The 13991-nt window shown below is 64.2% G+C and overlaps 1 protein-coding gene across 1 annotated transcript in view; it reads left to right on the top strand.

Moving 5' to 3' along the window:
• The window catches only part of SSPO (SCO-spondin), a 51610-nt gene that overhangs the window by 19458 nt on the left and 18161 nt on the right, over positions 1 to 13991 (top strand). The window contains 27 exon segments of the mRNA XM_070452582.1: positions 111 to 320; positions 430 to 539; positions 1319 to 1487; positions 1588 to 1726; positions 2218 to 2290; positions 2410 to 2473; positions 3665 to 3835; positions 4132 to 4275; positions 4989 to 5168; positions 5273 to 5437; positions 6126 to 6305; positions 6439 to 6561; positions 6720 to 6849; positions 6953 to 7078; positions 7197 to 7288; positions 8195 to 8368; positions 8684 to 8848; positions 9086 to 9338; positions 10474 to 10520; positions 10691 to 10861; positions 11170 to 11301; positions 11503 to 11648; positions 12028 to 12122; positions 12702 to 12754; positions 12951 to 13157; positions 13244 to 13414; positions 13559 to 13638. Of these exon segments, the coding sequence (XP_070308683.1) occupies positions 111 to 320; positions 430 to 539; positions 1319 to 1487; positions 1588 to 1726; positions 2218 to 2290; positions 2410 to 2473; positions 3665 to 3835; positions 4132 to 4275; positions 4989 to 5168; positions 5273 to 5437; positions 6126 to 6305; positions 6439 to 6561; positions 6720 to 6849; positions 6953 to 7078; positions 7197 to 7288; positions 8195 to 8368; positions 8684 to 8848; positions 9086 to 9338; positions 10474 to 10520; positions 10691 to 10861; positions 11170 to 11301; positions 11503 to 11648; positions 12028 to 12122; positions 12702 to 12754; positions 12951 to 13157; positions 13244 to 13414; positions 13559 to 13638 (3770 nt within the window).

Below are 13991 nucleotides of genomic sequence, written 5' to 3'. Positions count from 1 at the left end.
TCCAGTGATCCTACAAGGTCAACTGGCTGGACTTTCAACCCTCCAGAGCACCCCTTGTGCCTTCCTAAATATGCCCCTGGCAGGCTCCAGCCCTTCTCTTGTGCACCCAGATCCCTGCTATTCTCCCCTGGGCCTGGCCCGACTCCTCGAGGGGAGCCTGCCTGCTTCGTCCCAGCAGCTGGAGCACCCCGCCTGGGCTGCCATCCTGAGGCCTGCCCTGGGAGTGCCCGGTTGGAGCCCCATGGAGCACGCTGATACTCAAGAGCACACCCCGCCTCCCTACCTGCAGCTTGACCTGCTCCAGCCCAGGAACCTCACCGGTCAGTGGGGAGACGGCAGAGGCCAGGGCTGGAGGAGGAAGGAGTGGAGGATGGTGGGGCTGGGGGTGGCGCTCGCTGCTTTAGCTCTGCCCCCTGCTCCTCCCCCCAGGCATCATAGTGCAGGGGGCTGGGTCCTTAGACTGGCTCCAGGTCAGCAGTGATGGTCTACATTGGCACAGCTATCGTGACATCTGGCCTGGTATTCAGCCCGCACCCCAGGTACCGCCCACCTGGGCCCCCTGGACCAGTGACCCACTGTGCCCTTTTGTGTGGGGCCCACACTCTATGTTCCCAAGGGGTTTCTTGTCTCCAGAGGGACATTTCCTGCTTTAGAGGCTTGTTCAGCACCTGTTAGTAGCAGGGACAGTGTTCGGTGGGGCAGAAGGGCCACAGTCGAAAGGGCATTAGATATGATTGAAGTGGCTCAGATGGGGGGCAGGTGTGGGAAGCCCTCCTGTGGAGGGAGGGGCTTGGGGTGACAGCGAGGTCACTGAGGGCCTCGGGGCGTGTGGAGAGCAGCTGGGCATAGCCCTGCCCTCCTGGGGCTAGCATCCTCCCCACGGAGACTCAGATGGTAAAGAATCTGCCTGCAATGTGGGATGCCCAGGTTCAATCCCTGGGTGGGGAAGATGCCCTGGAGAAGGAAATGGCAACCCACTCCAGTACTCTTGCCTGGAAAATTTCATGAATGGAGGCGCCTCGTAGCTTACAGTCCATGGGGTTGCAAAGAGTCAGACATGACTGGGCGACTTCACTTTCACTTTCTTTGCCACGTGTGGGCACTGGCCTGGCCCTAGGGACACCGCAGCGGGCACCCTGCCTTTAGGAAAGTGGGACCGGAGCCCCTCAGCCTTGGGGGACCTGGATGACTCATGCTGGGAGACCATGAGCGCTGGGACGGCCCGGTCCATGCCATGGAGGTTGGGGGGACGGGCGGGGGGGTGGGGTGCTGGGCAGGGTCCCGGTGGCAGCCTGAGCAGACACCCCCATCCTTGTAGCTTTTCCCCGAGAACTGGGATGGCGCCTCCACGGTGTGGACGTTTGCCCGGATGGTGCAGGCACAGCACGTCCGGGTGTGGCCTTCCGATGGGCACCACCAGGCTAACCCCCGCAGTGATGCCAACCCGGGCGGCCCCCTGCGGGTGGAGCTGCTGGGCTGTGAGCCAGGTACAGGCTGGGCTGGGGGAGGGAGAGATGGCAGTGGGCAGGAGGGAAGGGCAGGAGCCCTCAGCCATCCCCCCTACCCCGCCATGTCCCCACCGGGCAGCGCCCCTGTGCCCAGGGGTTGGGCACCGCTGTGCTGGTGGCGAGTGTGCCCCCAGGGGGGCCCCGTGCGATGGTGTGGAGGACTGCGAGGACGGCTCTGATGAGGAGGGCTGCATGCCGCTGCCTGCAGGCGCCAGCAGGTATGGGTCACCCTGCCGCCCAGCTCAGCCTTGGTGGGGTGGCCCAGCTTTGTGGGAGGAGCCTGTGTTGCCTGCACCCCCAAAGTGCCCATGGGCCGGGGTGCTGAGTTGCTGCAGCTGGGTACCTTTGGAGGCCCCTTCCCACGCGGGATTCTGTGCTGTTGTCCTGAAGCTGGAGGTCAGTGGCTCTCAGAGGGTGGTCCTTGGACTAGCGGCATCAGCATCACCTGGAAGTTGGTAGAAATGCAGACTCTTAAGGCTGCAGTCTGGACCTGCTGAGGCAAACACTGAGGGACAGGGGGCACCCAGCCCCTCTGCTTAACAAACCCTCCAGGGAGCTCTGACCTTTGGGACCACAGTGGAGGGCATCCCCATGTCTAGTCTCAGCGGGCAGTGCCCTCCCCAGGCCCGCCCAAGGATGATCCCCTGCCCGGATGGGGCTTCTGAAGCTGGGAGAGCCCCTGGAGCCCCCATGGTTATTTTTCTCTCAGAATCGAGTCCACAGCCTGGAGCTCCGTGCCCTCCTCTGCCCAGCCTGGACAGCTGCCCCCTCAGCCCAGCAAGGTGCATGGGGAGACACCGAGGGGGTTGGAGCAGGGGATCCGAGTGCACCCCTGGGGGGGGGGATGAACTGCCCCCGGGCTGGGGCCTCACGGGCAGCTGACCCTCTCCTCTCTCTGCAGGGTCTGGCAGAAGCAGAGGCTGACCACTGGCATCCCGGGCGGGGGTCACCCGTGCCTCCCACAGGTACGTGCCCAAACTCTAGGCTGCCTTCCTGGCTTCGCCTGCCACCCAGCCTGTTCTTTCAGGGCAGGGGTCTATTATATCTCTAGAGGTCAGTCTTCTGACCCCTCTCGTTCTCTGACTGGGCAAGGTGGGTTCAGGGAGGCAGGTGTGGTCCCTGTGGACTCCTTGGCCAGGTCCAGCCCCTGCCCACTGTCTGGATTCCAGGGTGTGAGGCTGGCACTCCCTTCACCCCCCATCCCCCGCACTCACCCAGCCAGGCACCCATTTCAGAAGCGTTTGCAGGCAGATGTCTGACAGTGGGCACAAGGAAGCCAGGGTCACCCAGTTAGCGGGGTCCTAAACAGGACAAGGAAGGGGCTCCTGTTGTGTGCCAGAAACCCCTGCAACCATGGCGGCCTGACCCTTCACCTGCACAAGGGCCCAGGAGAGCTGTCTTTGGGGGAGGCAGCCGGTGAGGGCTATCAAGAAAGCCAGGCATGACCTTCTCTCTTGGGACGTGTTGGGCCCATCTCACCACCTGCCCGGGCCTCAGTTTCCCCCTCTGTGAGCCCAGGAGCACTTACAGTTGGTGCTTATGGTCCCTTCTAGAAAGTTCTGAGGATTGCTATTCAGGAGCTTGGCTAGCAGTGCTTCTGCGTCTCTTGTGAGAAGCAGATGAAGCCACTTGAATTATTGCTTGGGTCTGCAAAATGCAGACTCCCATGATGAAGTCTCATCTCATCCAAAGTCTGGTTCTAGAAAAAAGGCTTTTTTTTAGCAAGAATCTCTTTGTAGAAAATAGGTTCATCCTTCTTTTCCCTGTAGCTGCCAGGAGGCTCCCAGCTGATTTCTCTGTACCTGCAGCGAAGGGCTGGTGCTGAGTTTCTGGCCGGGCGGCTCCTCCTGCTGCTGTTTGTGTTTCTCCATAAATGTTGACTCTATAGTGAGTTTCACTTGGAGGCTGCTGTGTGTCTTCATGAGCGGAGAGTACACATCTCACTCAAAACTCAGCTTTTCTTCTGCGTTCAGTTAAAACCCTTCTTGTGCCCCTGGGATGACCGAGTCCCCTTTCCATTTTGATTTGAAGCCCCTTGGAAGGTGGGGTGTCACCTGTCACCACCCCGAGACCTAGAAAACCTTCTGGAGGGCCCACATCAGCCTCATCTTAGGGACAGGGAACTGATGGGCTCCCCCTCCCTCCTGCACCCCCAGGCAAGGGGCCAGCGAGTCTTGGGTCCGAGCCTCACCCAAGTCCTGGGAGATCTGCGCAGACTGCAACCCCCAGTCCCACCTCCCAGCCGGAGGCCCAGGCCCTGAGACCGGAAATGGCAGCTGTGACGGTGCTCCCCTTGCACCCGATGATAACGCCCGAGGTCCCTGCTGGTGAGATGCCTCCTGTCCTGTAGCGATGGCTTCCCTGTGGAGGAACCGAGGCCCTGAGAGCTTGGCTGCTTTGCTCCCAGTCACATGGCTCGAGCTTAGGGACTTGGGAGGATCAAGCCTAGGACCCAAGCCTCCCGAGACTGCTCCCTGCTTTTCCGTAATCCCACAAGGGCAGGAAGGGAGGGTACAGCAGATGTCAGGAGGGAGGCTGGGGGCTGCTGGGAGGTGATGGAGGGGAGAGGACAGGGCTGGGGAGGGGGTGGTGGCCGGTCAGCTGGCTGTGGTGGTGCCCACAGGACGGAGCACCGCCCTGGGGCCCTTCCCGCCTGTGCGGTGCAGCCCAGGCCAGGCGCCCTGCGAGGTCCTGGGCTGCGTGGAGCTGGAGCAGCTGTGTGATGGACGGGAGGACTGTCTGGATGGCTCTGATGAGAGGCCCTGCGGTGAGCACCCCGGAGAGTCCGGTGCCATGAGGCTAGTCACGGCAAGACGGCTGTAGGTTTGGGGAGGTGCCTGCCTCCATTTCTAGCATATATGAGAAGGTCCTCGAAAGGCTAGCAGACACGGGGAGTGGAAGGAAACTGAATGGGTAAAAACAACCAGCAGTGTGTGTGTCTTTGGGGATGGTGGGGGGTGGGGCATGGGATAGGTGTTTCATAAAATTTCTCTGACCTTGGAGGTTGTTCATCTATCCATCCATCCATCCATCCATCCATTATCGACCCATCTATCCATCCATCAAAGTAGACCACTATGCTCAAAGCCTAGATTTCAATCAAGAGAAAAGCCATCAAGTATTAGCCAATAACGGGAAGGATCGAGTGTTAGCTAGTTCCTGGGAGGGGGTGGGGGAGGAGTCCATCAAAGGGATACCTGGGGAGTGAAGTGTTCTTAGACGCTCTGGCTTCTCTCGGGACACTCCAAGAGCTGTTGACAAATAGAGACTGTGAGATGGAGTGTGGACGGAAGACCACCCCACTCACAGCACAGGGAAGCCTGGGTGCTGGGCTGGGTGGCTGTGGGAGGAATCAGGAGGAAGGGAAGGCCGGGGCTCGGTCAGCGGGTTCGGTTCCCGGCTCGGCCTGGGGTTGAAGGGGTCGGCTTATCACGGAGCGGGAATCACCTGTGCGGCTCCCTTGCCCTTCCCCAACCCCAGCACGGGCAGCGGGCACCGTGCCCTTCACCGTGCCCACCACCGCCTCGCCGGGGCTGCCGGCCTCCAGGGGCCTCTGCTCGCCGAGCCAGCTGACCTGCGGCAGTGGGGAGTGTCTGCCCGCCGAGCGGCGCTGCGACCTGCAGCCTGACTGCCACGACGGCTCGGACGAGGACGGCTGTGGTAGGGGCGGGGCTGGGCCGGGCCGGGGGGGGGGGGGGGGCGCCCCGGGGAGGGCCAGCTCCCGCGTGAGCCCCCCTCTGAACCCGGCTCACCCGTCCCCGCAGTAGACTGTGGCCTGGCGCCCTGGTCTGGCTGGAGCAGCTGCAGCCATAGCTGCGGCCTGGGCCTCGCCTTCCAGCGCCGGGAGCTGCTGCGGCCGCCCCTGCCCGGGGGCAGCTGCCCGCCGGACCGGCTCCGCAGCCAGCCCTGCTTCGTGCAGGCCTGCCCAGGTAACCGGCCTCCCCTCTCTGGCCTCCCAGCACCTCCTCAAGGTGGGACACCCTCACGGGAAAATGCCCCTGCTTCCCCCTGGGATCCGTGTGTCCGGCTCCGGGACTCTAGGAGGACAGCCCCTTCCGACCTCCCAGCCTCACCCCCGGCCCCCGGAGGGCTCGTCCGAAGGCGGCTACCCGCCCGGCCCCCTTCCTGCCGGAGTGTGGGAACTGGAGCCGCTGCAGGCCCGCCCCAGAGGGAGGCTGTGAACAGGCGGCCCCGCTGGTCCCGGGCTCTGCGCCCGAGGCCCCGCGGCGCTTTTGTTTAGCGGATCCGAGGGAGGGGCCCCAGCCCGCCGCATCCTTGCATCCAGGGTTTCCCACGCGGGGCTTCCTCCGCCCGCAGGCAGCACTCGTAACCCCGCTTCTCACCGCTGCCTCAAGGGGGCGCGCCGCCCCGGGATTCCCTTTCCTGGGACCAGAGCCGCGGTCCCCAGAGGCCTTTCCACACGTCACCCCTCTCCCCCACCTAAGGGGGCTTTCCTGGGACACGAGAGGAAGCTGCGGAGTCCTCGGGGCGCTGCCCTAATCCACCCCGTTGACCACTGCCCAGACTCCCCGGCTCCTTGGCCGTCTCTCTAGGGGGGTTGCAGCTCTTGAGGTTCACCGCCTGGTTCACCCCCGTTCTTCTTCCGCCCCGTTGCAGTGGCTGGGGCGTGGGCTGAGTGGGATGCCTGGGGGCCCTGCAGCGTCTCCTGTGGGGGCGGCCATCGGAGTCGTCGGAGAAGCTGTGTGGACCCCCCGCCCAAGAATGGTGGTGCCCCCTGCCCCGGGGCCCCCCAGGAGAGGGCACCCTGCGGCCTGCAGCCCTGTGCAGGAGGCACAGGTGAGCGGAGCTGGGCTGGGGCGGGGGGGCGTCTGAGGGGGAGCCCCGGCGTGGGGGCGGGGCTGTGAGGCCCGTCGCTGGGCCTCTTGGCGCCCCCCCTGCCTGGTGCGCATCCTCCTCTCCCGGACCCCAGACTGCGGGCAGGGCCTCGTGCATGTGAGTTCTGAGCTGTGCCGGAAGGGGCTGGTGCCACCGTGCCCACCCTCCTGCCTGGATCCTGAGGCCAACAGGAGCTGCAGCGGACTCTGTCTGGAGGGTGAGGCGCACCCAGCAAGCAGGGGTGCTGTGGACAGGGCCATTGGGGGTGGTGGGGGGGGAGTGTGGGTGCCCACGCCGGCCCACCAGGCCTCCGTCTCCACCCCCACCCCTGCGGCCCCCCATTCCTCCGGCCTGAGCGCCCCCTCCCCCACCCAGGGTGTCGCTGCCCCCCTGGGCTCCTCCTCCAGGACGCGGGCTGCCTGCCCCTCTCCGAGTGCCCATGCCTTGTGGGCGAAGAGCTGCAGCAGCCGGGGGTGCCCTTCCGCCTGGACAACTGCAGCCGATGGTCAGGGCGCCTGCCCGGGATGGGGGTGTGGGGGGCGGGGTCAGGGCCGCTCCCCGCCCTCCGGTCCTGACCTTCGCCCTCGGCCCCCCGCCCCCCCCCCCAGCGTGTGTGAGAAGGGGGCCCTGCTCTGTCAACCAGGGGGCTGCCCTGTGCCCTGCGGCTGGTCAGCCTGGTCGTCCTGGGGTCCCTGCGACCGCTCCTGTGGCTCTGGCCTGAGGGCCCGGTTCAGGTGTGCGGGCAGAGGGGGGATGGAACCGGAAGGGATCGGGCGGCGTGGGGGCGAGCAGAGGGCCTCGGGGCGCGAGGGGCGGGGCGGGGAGCGGTGTCCAGTCTGCCTCTCTCCTCAGGTCCCCCTCCAACCCTCCGGCTGCTTCGGGGGGCGCCCCGTGTGAGGGCCAGAGGCAGGAGCTGCAGGCTTGCTACTCGGCATGCGGGGCAGGTGGGTCCCCGCCCGCCTCCGTCCTCCAGATTCCTGCCAGGAGAGCGCGGCTGGGTCGAGCCTGCTGGTCACTCTGCTGGGTGGTCAGCCCTGGGTGGTCAGCAAAGCCCCCATTCAGGAGGCGCCCCGGGGAGGAGATGAAGGCCTGGCGGGGGGGCGGGGGGTGGCTCAGGCGTCTGACAGCAGGATGCGGGCATGAGGCTGGACCTGGGGGCAGGGACGCGAAGAGGGGGCTAGCTCAGGACCTCCTGGAACCCAAGACTATTGCCCTCCTTCCATGGCTGGGGGCCCTCAGAGCCATCCCAGCGGGGGTCTCTGGGTCTTTTGTGCCCAGGCGACCGCGCAGAGTGTGAGCAGGGAAGTTGGGGTGCAGCTGGGAGCCCAGGGAATCTGGGTGCAGGTTCTGAGCAGGAGGGGAGGGAGGGGCCATTGGAGAATGGCAGCTGGCTGTCCAAGAGGTCTCTGGGGTTTCCTCACTGAGGGTGAATGAAGGACCATTGTTTAGAAGGCTCTTGAAGAAAATGTGAGGGTGGGCGTGGGCTTGTGGATTACCCTCCAGGCCCCCGGATAGAGGTGGGGGCCCAGTGAACCAGATTCAGTTCAGTTCAGTTCAGTTCAGTACAGTCACTCAATCGTGTCCGACTCTTTGTGACCCCATGGACTGCAGCATGCTAGGCCTCCCTGTCCATCACCAACTCCTGGAGTTGACTCAAACCAGATTCAACAGAAGGCTAAGCTCTAAGAGGGAGACCTGGGTCCATGTTGGGGGTCCTGGAGGGGCAGAGACCATGCCCACCCTCACGAGCCCTTCTCTCGCCCCCGTAGCTTCACGGACCTCACCCCAGTTGCTCCGAGCCACCCCCGCCTTGCAGGGCCCCATGCGGTCTCCCACCCTTTTCCTTGCAGATGTGCTGGGCTGGACACCCTGGGCTCCCTGGTCCACCTGCTCCCGGAGCTGCCTAGTCCCTGGAGGGGGCCCAGCCCTGCGCAGCCGTTCCCGGCTCTGCCCCGGCCCCGGAGACACATCCTGCCCAGGAGAGGCCACCCAGGAGGAGCCCTGCAGCCCCCCTGTGTGCCCAGGTATGGTGCCCTCTGGGGGGGGGGGCTCGGGTAGGGTGAGGCACAGATGAAGAGAAGGACGCTCTGGGAAGGGTAGGGGAAAACCTGGCTGTTGCCCAGAAGCTTCTCTCTGGCCCCCAGTCATAGCCCCCACCCCCGAACGCCCAGTGGGGGATGCACAGGGTGGGCCTGGACTGAAGGCATGTTGGGGGCAGCCCTGGAGGTGTGGGTGTGGTGGGGGGTGACCCTGCACAGCTCTGGGCCCCCCACGCCCACCCTGGCCACCCCCAATCTCTGCCGCGTCCCTGACCATTGTTGACTGTCTCTTCCTCCCAGGGCTGGGTGTCTGGGGTCAGTGGGCCACCTGGTCCGCCTGCTCCGCCCCCTGTGATGGGGGCGTCCAAACCCGAGGGCGCAACTGCTCTGCCTCAGCTCCTGGGGACCCTGGGTGCCAGGGACCCCACAGCCAGACCAGGGACTGCAACACACAGCCCTGCACAGGTGAATGTCCCCTTCCTGTTCTCCCACCTGCCTCATTCAGCCAGATCCCGGGGAGTTGGGGGCTGACCTTCTCTCCACCCACCTTCACTTGGCATGGACCTCTGCCTCCAGGACAGGCTATGCCTTGAGCTGACTTGGCCCGATTTCTTGTCCCCTCCAGCCCCCAGCCGCCCCCCATCCCCCCGCCCCACCGCCGGCCTGCCCCCTGCCGAGACCCGCTCTGTCTTCCCCGTGCAGCCCAGTGCCCAGGCGACAAGGTGTTCCGCTCAGCAGAGCAGTGCCGTCGGGAGGGGGGCCCGTGTCCTGGGCTGTGCCTGGCGCGGGGCCCTGGGGTGGAGTGCACCGGCGTCTGCACCGCTGGCTGCGCCTGCCCCGCGGGCCTCTTCCTGCACAACAGCAGCTGCCTGCCTCCAAGTCAGTGCCCCTGCCAGCTGCGTGGGCAGCTCTATGCCCCCGGAGCAGTGGCCCAGCTGGACTCCTGCGGCAACTGGTGGGCATCAGGGTTGGGGAGCGTGGAGGGGGGAGGCTCCTGGCTTCAGAGGTGGGCGGGCCTGGACTCCCACCAGCGGCAGGGGGTCTCAGCATGCCTCCATCCTGAAGTGAAGCCTGGAGGGGCGGGCATCTGTAGGAACTGTCGGGCTCCTTTATTTATGGGGAGACTGAGGCTCAGTTGAGGGAGGCGATTTATGATGGAACTAGAGCCTGGAGTTGTTCCAGGAGTTGGTGATGGACAGGGAGGACTGGTGTGCTACAGTCCATGGGGTCGCAAAGAATCGCACATGACCGAGTGACTGAGCTGAACTGAGAGCCTAGAGTTAGGGGAGCAGGTCTATGTTCTCCTTCCAGTTACCTCTGTTTCTCTTTCCTGAGTATAATTGACTTCCTGGGACCCACTTGATTTCTGCTCAGAAACCTTGAAGCACCCAACTCACAAAGCTGAGACCAGGAATCCACCAGCAGAGGGGGCACTAACCCCATTCCTTTTTTTGTTATTATTTTTCTTTATTCAGTTCATTTTTTTTCTTCCTTTTTACTTTCTGTGCCCTGGTCCTCCTCCAATTCCCTCCTTCATTCTTCCTCTCTCCCCCGCCCTTTTCTCGTTTTCCTTTTCTCTCTTAGATTTTTTTTTCTGAAATGTCAACATTTCTGACAAGTGAGTTTTAAAACATTTATTGGAGAAAAAAAAAAAGGAGGAAAAACTCAAAAGAGAGATCCAGGAGACTCAAGCTAGTATCTGCTCCTTCTGAGTAGCTCCTAACTGGCTCAGAAGAGTCGCTCAAGGCCATCTCTAGAGTGTTTAATAAATATAAATGGAATAAAATTACAAAAAGGCGACTTCTTTTTATCAAGGCGATAAAACCATGGGACAGGCACCCCCACGGTGCCTGGGGGTGTCAGGGAGCTCCTGGAGGGTGGAACCAGGGTGGGGGGCGGGGAGGCCAGGTGAGAATCCTTGGTCACTCACGAACTCCACGTGGGACGTAGGGCAACTTGCTTTACTTCGCAGACCTCGGGTTCCTCTTCTGTGCGGTGGACACCGCATCCCGGCCTCTTCCCCTGGGGGCAGGTACACAGGGCGGCAAGGGGAAGGCTGACTGTGGCCTCTCTGGGCCCTCTTTCTGCAGCACCTGTATCTCTGGTGAGATGGTGTGTACCTCGGAGCCCTGCCCAGGTACCCCCATGCTCGGGGCCCAGGAATCGGCAGTGGTGGGGTCTCTGGGATGGTGGTCCCTTCCGTAATCAACCTGGTGGTGTCAGGGGTGCCCCCAGGAAGTTGGGGTCCAGGGACGACTTGACCTGTCTCTCACACCCCGTGCCTTTCCCCTGCACCCGCTTTGGCAGTGGCCTGTGGCTGGAGCCCCTGGACCCCGTGGAGTCTCTGCAGCCGCAGCTGTAATGTGGGCGTTCGGCGGCGCTTCCGGGCGGGCACGGCTCCCCCAGCTGCCTTCGGGGGCGCTGCGTGCCAGGGCCCCAACATGGAAGCCGAATTCTGCAGCCTGCGGCCGTGCGGAGGTGAGAGCCGAGACTGGGGTCCTAAAACCTGGGGACTCCCCACCCTGGACCCCGGGACAGGTGCAAGGGCCTGCCCGAGGAGATGGCACGAAGGTGTGGTTCCCGGGGAGCCCTAAGAGGGGTCCCCCCCAGAGGCCCTGTTCCAGGTGGAATCCTAGGGCCTCCCGAGGAGGGGTGAGGTGTCTGGAGGTGGGTGTGAGGCTGCCAGGGCCTGGGATCCGGGGGGTGGAGTGACCGGGGGCCTGGGTGTGACAGGCAGGGCCTGGGTGTGACAGGCAGGGCCTGCAGTGACCTGGGTGTCACCCCAGGTCCTGGTGGGGAGTGGGGCCCCTGGTCTCCGTGCTCTGTGCCCTGTGGGGGCGGCTACCGGAATCGCACCCGAAGGAGTGGCGGGCCCAGCCCCGTGGACTTCTCCACCTGTGGCCTGCAGCCCTGTGCAGGTGAGGGCACCCACCTTCTCCTCCCTACCCCACCCAGAACTCTGCCAACCCCTCCCTGTCCCTCCAGGAGCTCCTCTCCTGGAGATCCAGGGCAGCCCCATGACCTCCCTGGCTACACCCGGAGCTGATGCCTCCCCCCTGGGGGGACTCTGGGGGAGAATCGAATGTGCCCGGGCTGAGCTGTCAACCTGTGTCCCTCAGGGCCAGTGCCCGGTGTGTGTCCCCCGGGCAAGCAGTGGCTGGACTGTGCCCAGGGGCCTGCGTCCTGTGCAGAGCTCGGCGCCCCGAGAGGGGCTGACCAGCCCTGCCACCCTGGCTGCTACTGCCCTTCTGGGATGCTTCTGCTGGTGAGAGTCCCCTGCCTGGCCTCAGAGCCAAGAGTGTGGGGTGGGAGACAGGGAGAGCCTGCAGGGTTGAGGACGGAGTGCTGAACTTGGGGCACATGGTTCTGCTCTGCCAGCCCCATGACCAGCACGTGACCCTAGGCGAGCGGCCCTCAGGTCTTTTCCCCCAGAAATCGAGGGTCCACGCCCCCTCCCCATGGCCCTTGCACCCAATGGTGTGCCTTCCCCCAATGCTGGAAACTGGGAAGAAATGGGTGTTTGGAAGCAGCATCCTTGGCATTTGAGGGTGGGTGCCTGCCAGGGGGGTGCTGAGCTCGGCTTTAGGGGAGCGTGTGCAGACCACGCTGGAAACCAGAAGGCAGTGGAGGGTTTTTGATTCCAGAACAACATGTGCGTGCCCACCCGGGACTGCCCCTGCACCCACGGGGGACGCCTCCACCCCCCAGGCAGTGCTGTGCTTCGTCCGTGTGAGAACTGGTGAGGCTGACGCCCCCTGCAATGGCCCCGTGACCCTGAGGACCCTCTGCTCTCCTCTGCAGTGGGGCGCAAGGGGTGTTGGCCCATGGAGGCGCTGTGGCCCTCCCTGCCCTCGCTCCTGCGATGAGACTCCCCCTCCCACAGGCACAGTGTCCAGCTCTCTGGAGCCAAGCTTGCATGTGCCCCTCGCCTGCCCCCTCCTCACCAATCTCCCTCTTCCCACCCATCTCCATCTGCTGAAGCTGTTACCGGCCCCTCTTGTTTTGCGGAGTTTCTCGCCTCCCTGGCCTGTGGCTGCATCCCTCCCACATGCGTCACATGGCCGTCTCCTCCCTGGATCTTCACATCATCTCTGTCTGCATCTGTGTTCTGACTTCCCCTTTGCAGAACAGCAGTCACATTGGGTTGGCATCACGCTAATGGCCCCATTTTAACTTGATCACCTCGCAAAGACCCCCCCCCTCCAAACAAGGCCACAATTCTGCAGTCACACTCACATATTAGGGCTCCAACATATGAATTTGTGGGGACATGTTCAGCCTGTAAGAGTGCCCCCACCGTCTGCTGCTTCTCCACCAGCTCTTGTGTCTCTGGGCTCATCACTAACTGCACCTCCTGGCACTGTGAGGAGGGTGAGAAGGGGGCATCTCCTGACTTCTCCCCCCACCCCCCTCAGCCAGAGTGCGTCTGTGCAGGGTGGGAGGGGTGTAGCTCCGGGGAGGAAAGCCCTCGGGAGGGGGCAGCCTGTTCTGTGCACCGCACTCTGTCCCCCTTTGGGCCCCGGTCAGCCTCCGCTGTCCTCTCTGCCTCTCCCTGCTGTGCACCCAGGTCAGCCCACGTGGTCACCCTGGACCCCATGGAGTGAGTGCTCGGCCTCTTGTGGCCCAGCCCGGCGCCATAGACACCGCTTCTGCACCGGGCCCCCCAGCGGGGTGCCATCCAGCGTGGCCCCGCTGCCCCTGCTGGCCTCGGCGCCCCCTCTTTGCCCAGGCCCCGAGGCAGAGGAGGAGCCCTGCCTCCTGCCAGAGTGTGACCGTGAGTCCCGTGGAGCCCAGACGTGCCCGCCGCCTTGCCCCAGCCAAGCCCAGCCCCTCGCCACTGCTTCCTCTTCTGTTCCCCAGGAGCTGGAGGCTGGGGCCCTTGGGGACCCTGGTCCGGCTGTAGCCGGAGCTGTGGCGGGGGTCTCCAGAGCCGGACCCGAGCCTGTGACCAGCCCTCACCCCAGGGCCTGGGGGATTACTGCGAGGGGCCTCGGGCCCAGGGGGCAGCCTGCCAGGCTCTGCCGTGCCCAGGTATCTGCCAGGGACGGCGGTGGGGGTCAAGGAGGAGAGGCGGGAGAGCTGCGGGGGGCATTCTGGAGAGGCGAGCCGGGAGGTGGGGGAGTGGGGGAGTGACCCGCACAGCTGTCTACCCACCCGGGGCCCTCCCTCCCACAGTGACCAACTGCACCGCCATCGACGGGGCGGGGTACAGCGCCTGTGGCCCTCCCTGCCCTCGCTCCTGCGATGACCTCGTGGTGAGTCTGGGCTCCTGACGGTCACGTTGCCGGATGGCAGAGTGTGGTCCCTCTGAGCTGGGGCCGTCTGCATTTGGTGGGAAGGATGGGGTCAGTGCCCAGCCGGCCTGGCTCCTGGTTCTAGAGAGCAGCCCTTGTCGTCCTTACACAGCATATACGTTTCTCGGTTGACACGTTTTATGGTAGAAACAGCAGGAACACACAGGAAAAGGGCAGTCGTCTTGACATATCATCCATCCTAAGCCCCGCGCCCGGGCGCGTTGGTGCGCAGACCTTGACCCTGTGCGCGCGTGAGTGCGCACGCGCATGCCGGGGCGCCGGGCCAGTCCAGGACCATGGAGAGGGACCCAGGC

This window comes from Odocoileus virginianus, chromosome 1 (genome assembly GCF_023699985.2).
Source record: "Odocoileus virginianus isolate 20LAN1187 ecotype Illinois chromosome 1, Ovbor_1.2, whole genome shotgun sequence".
NCBI classification, from domain to species: Eukaryota; Metazoa; Chordata; class Mammalia; order Artiodactyla; family Cervidae; genus Odocoileus; species Odocoileus virginianus.
This window is presented reverse-complemented; position numbering and strand designations above follow the sequence as displayed.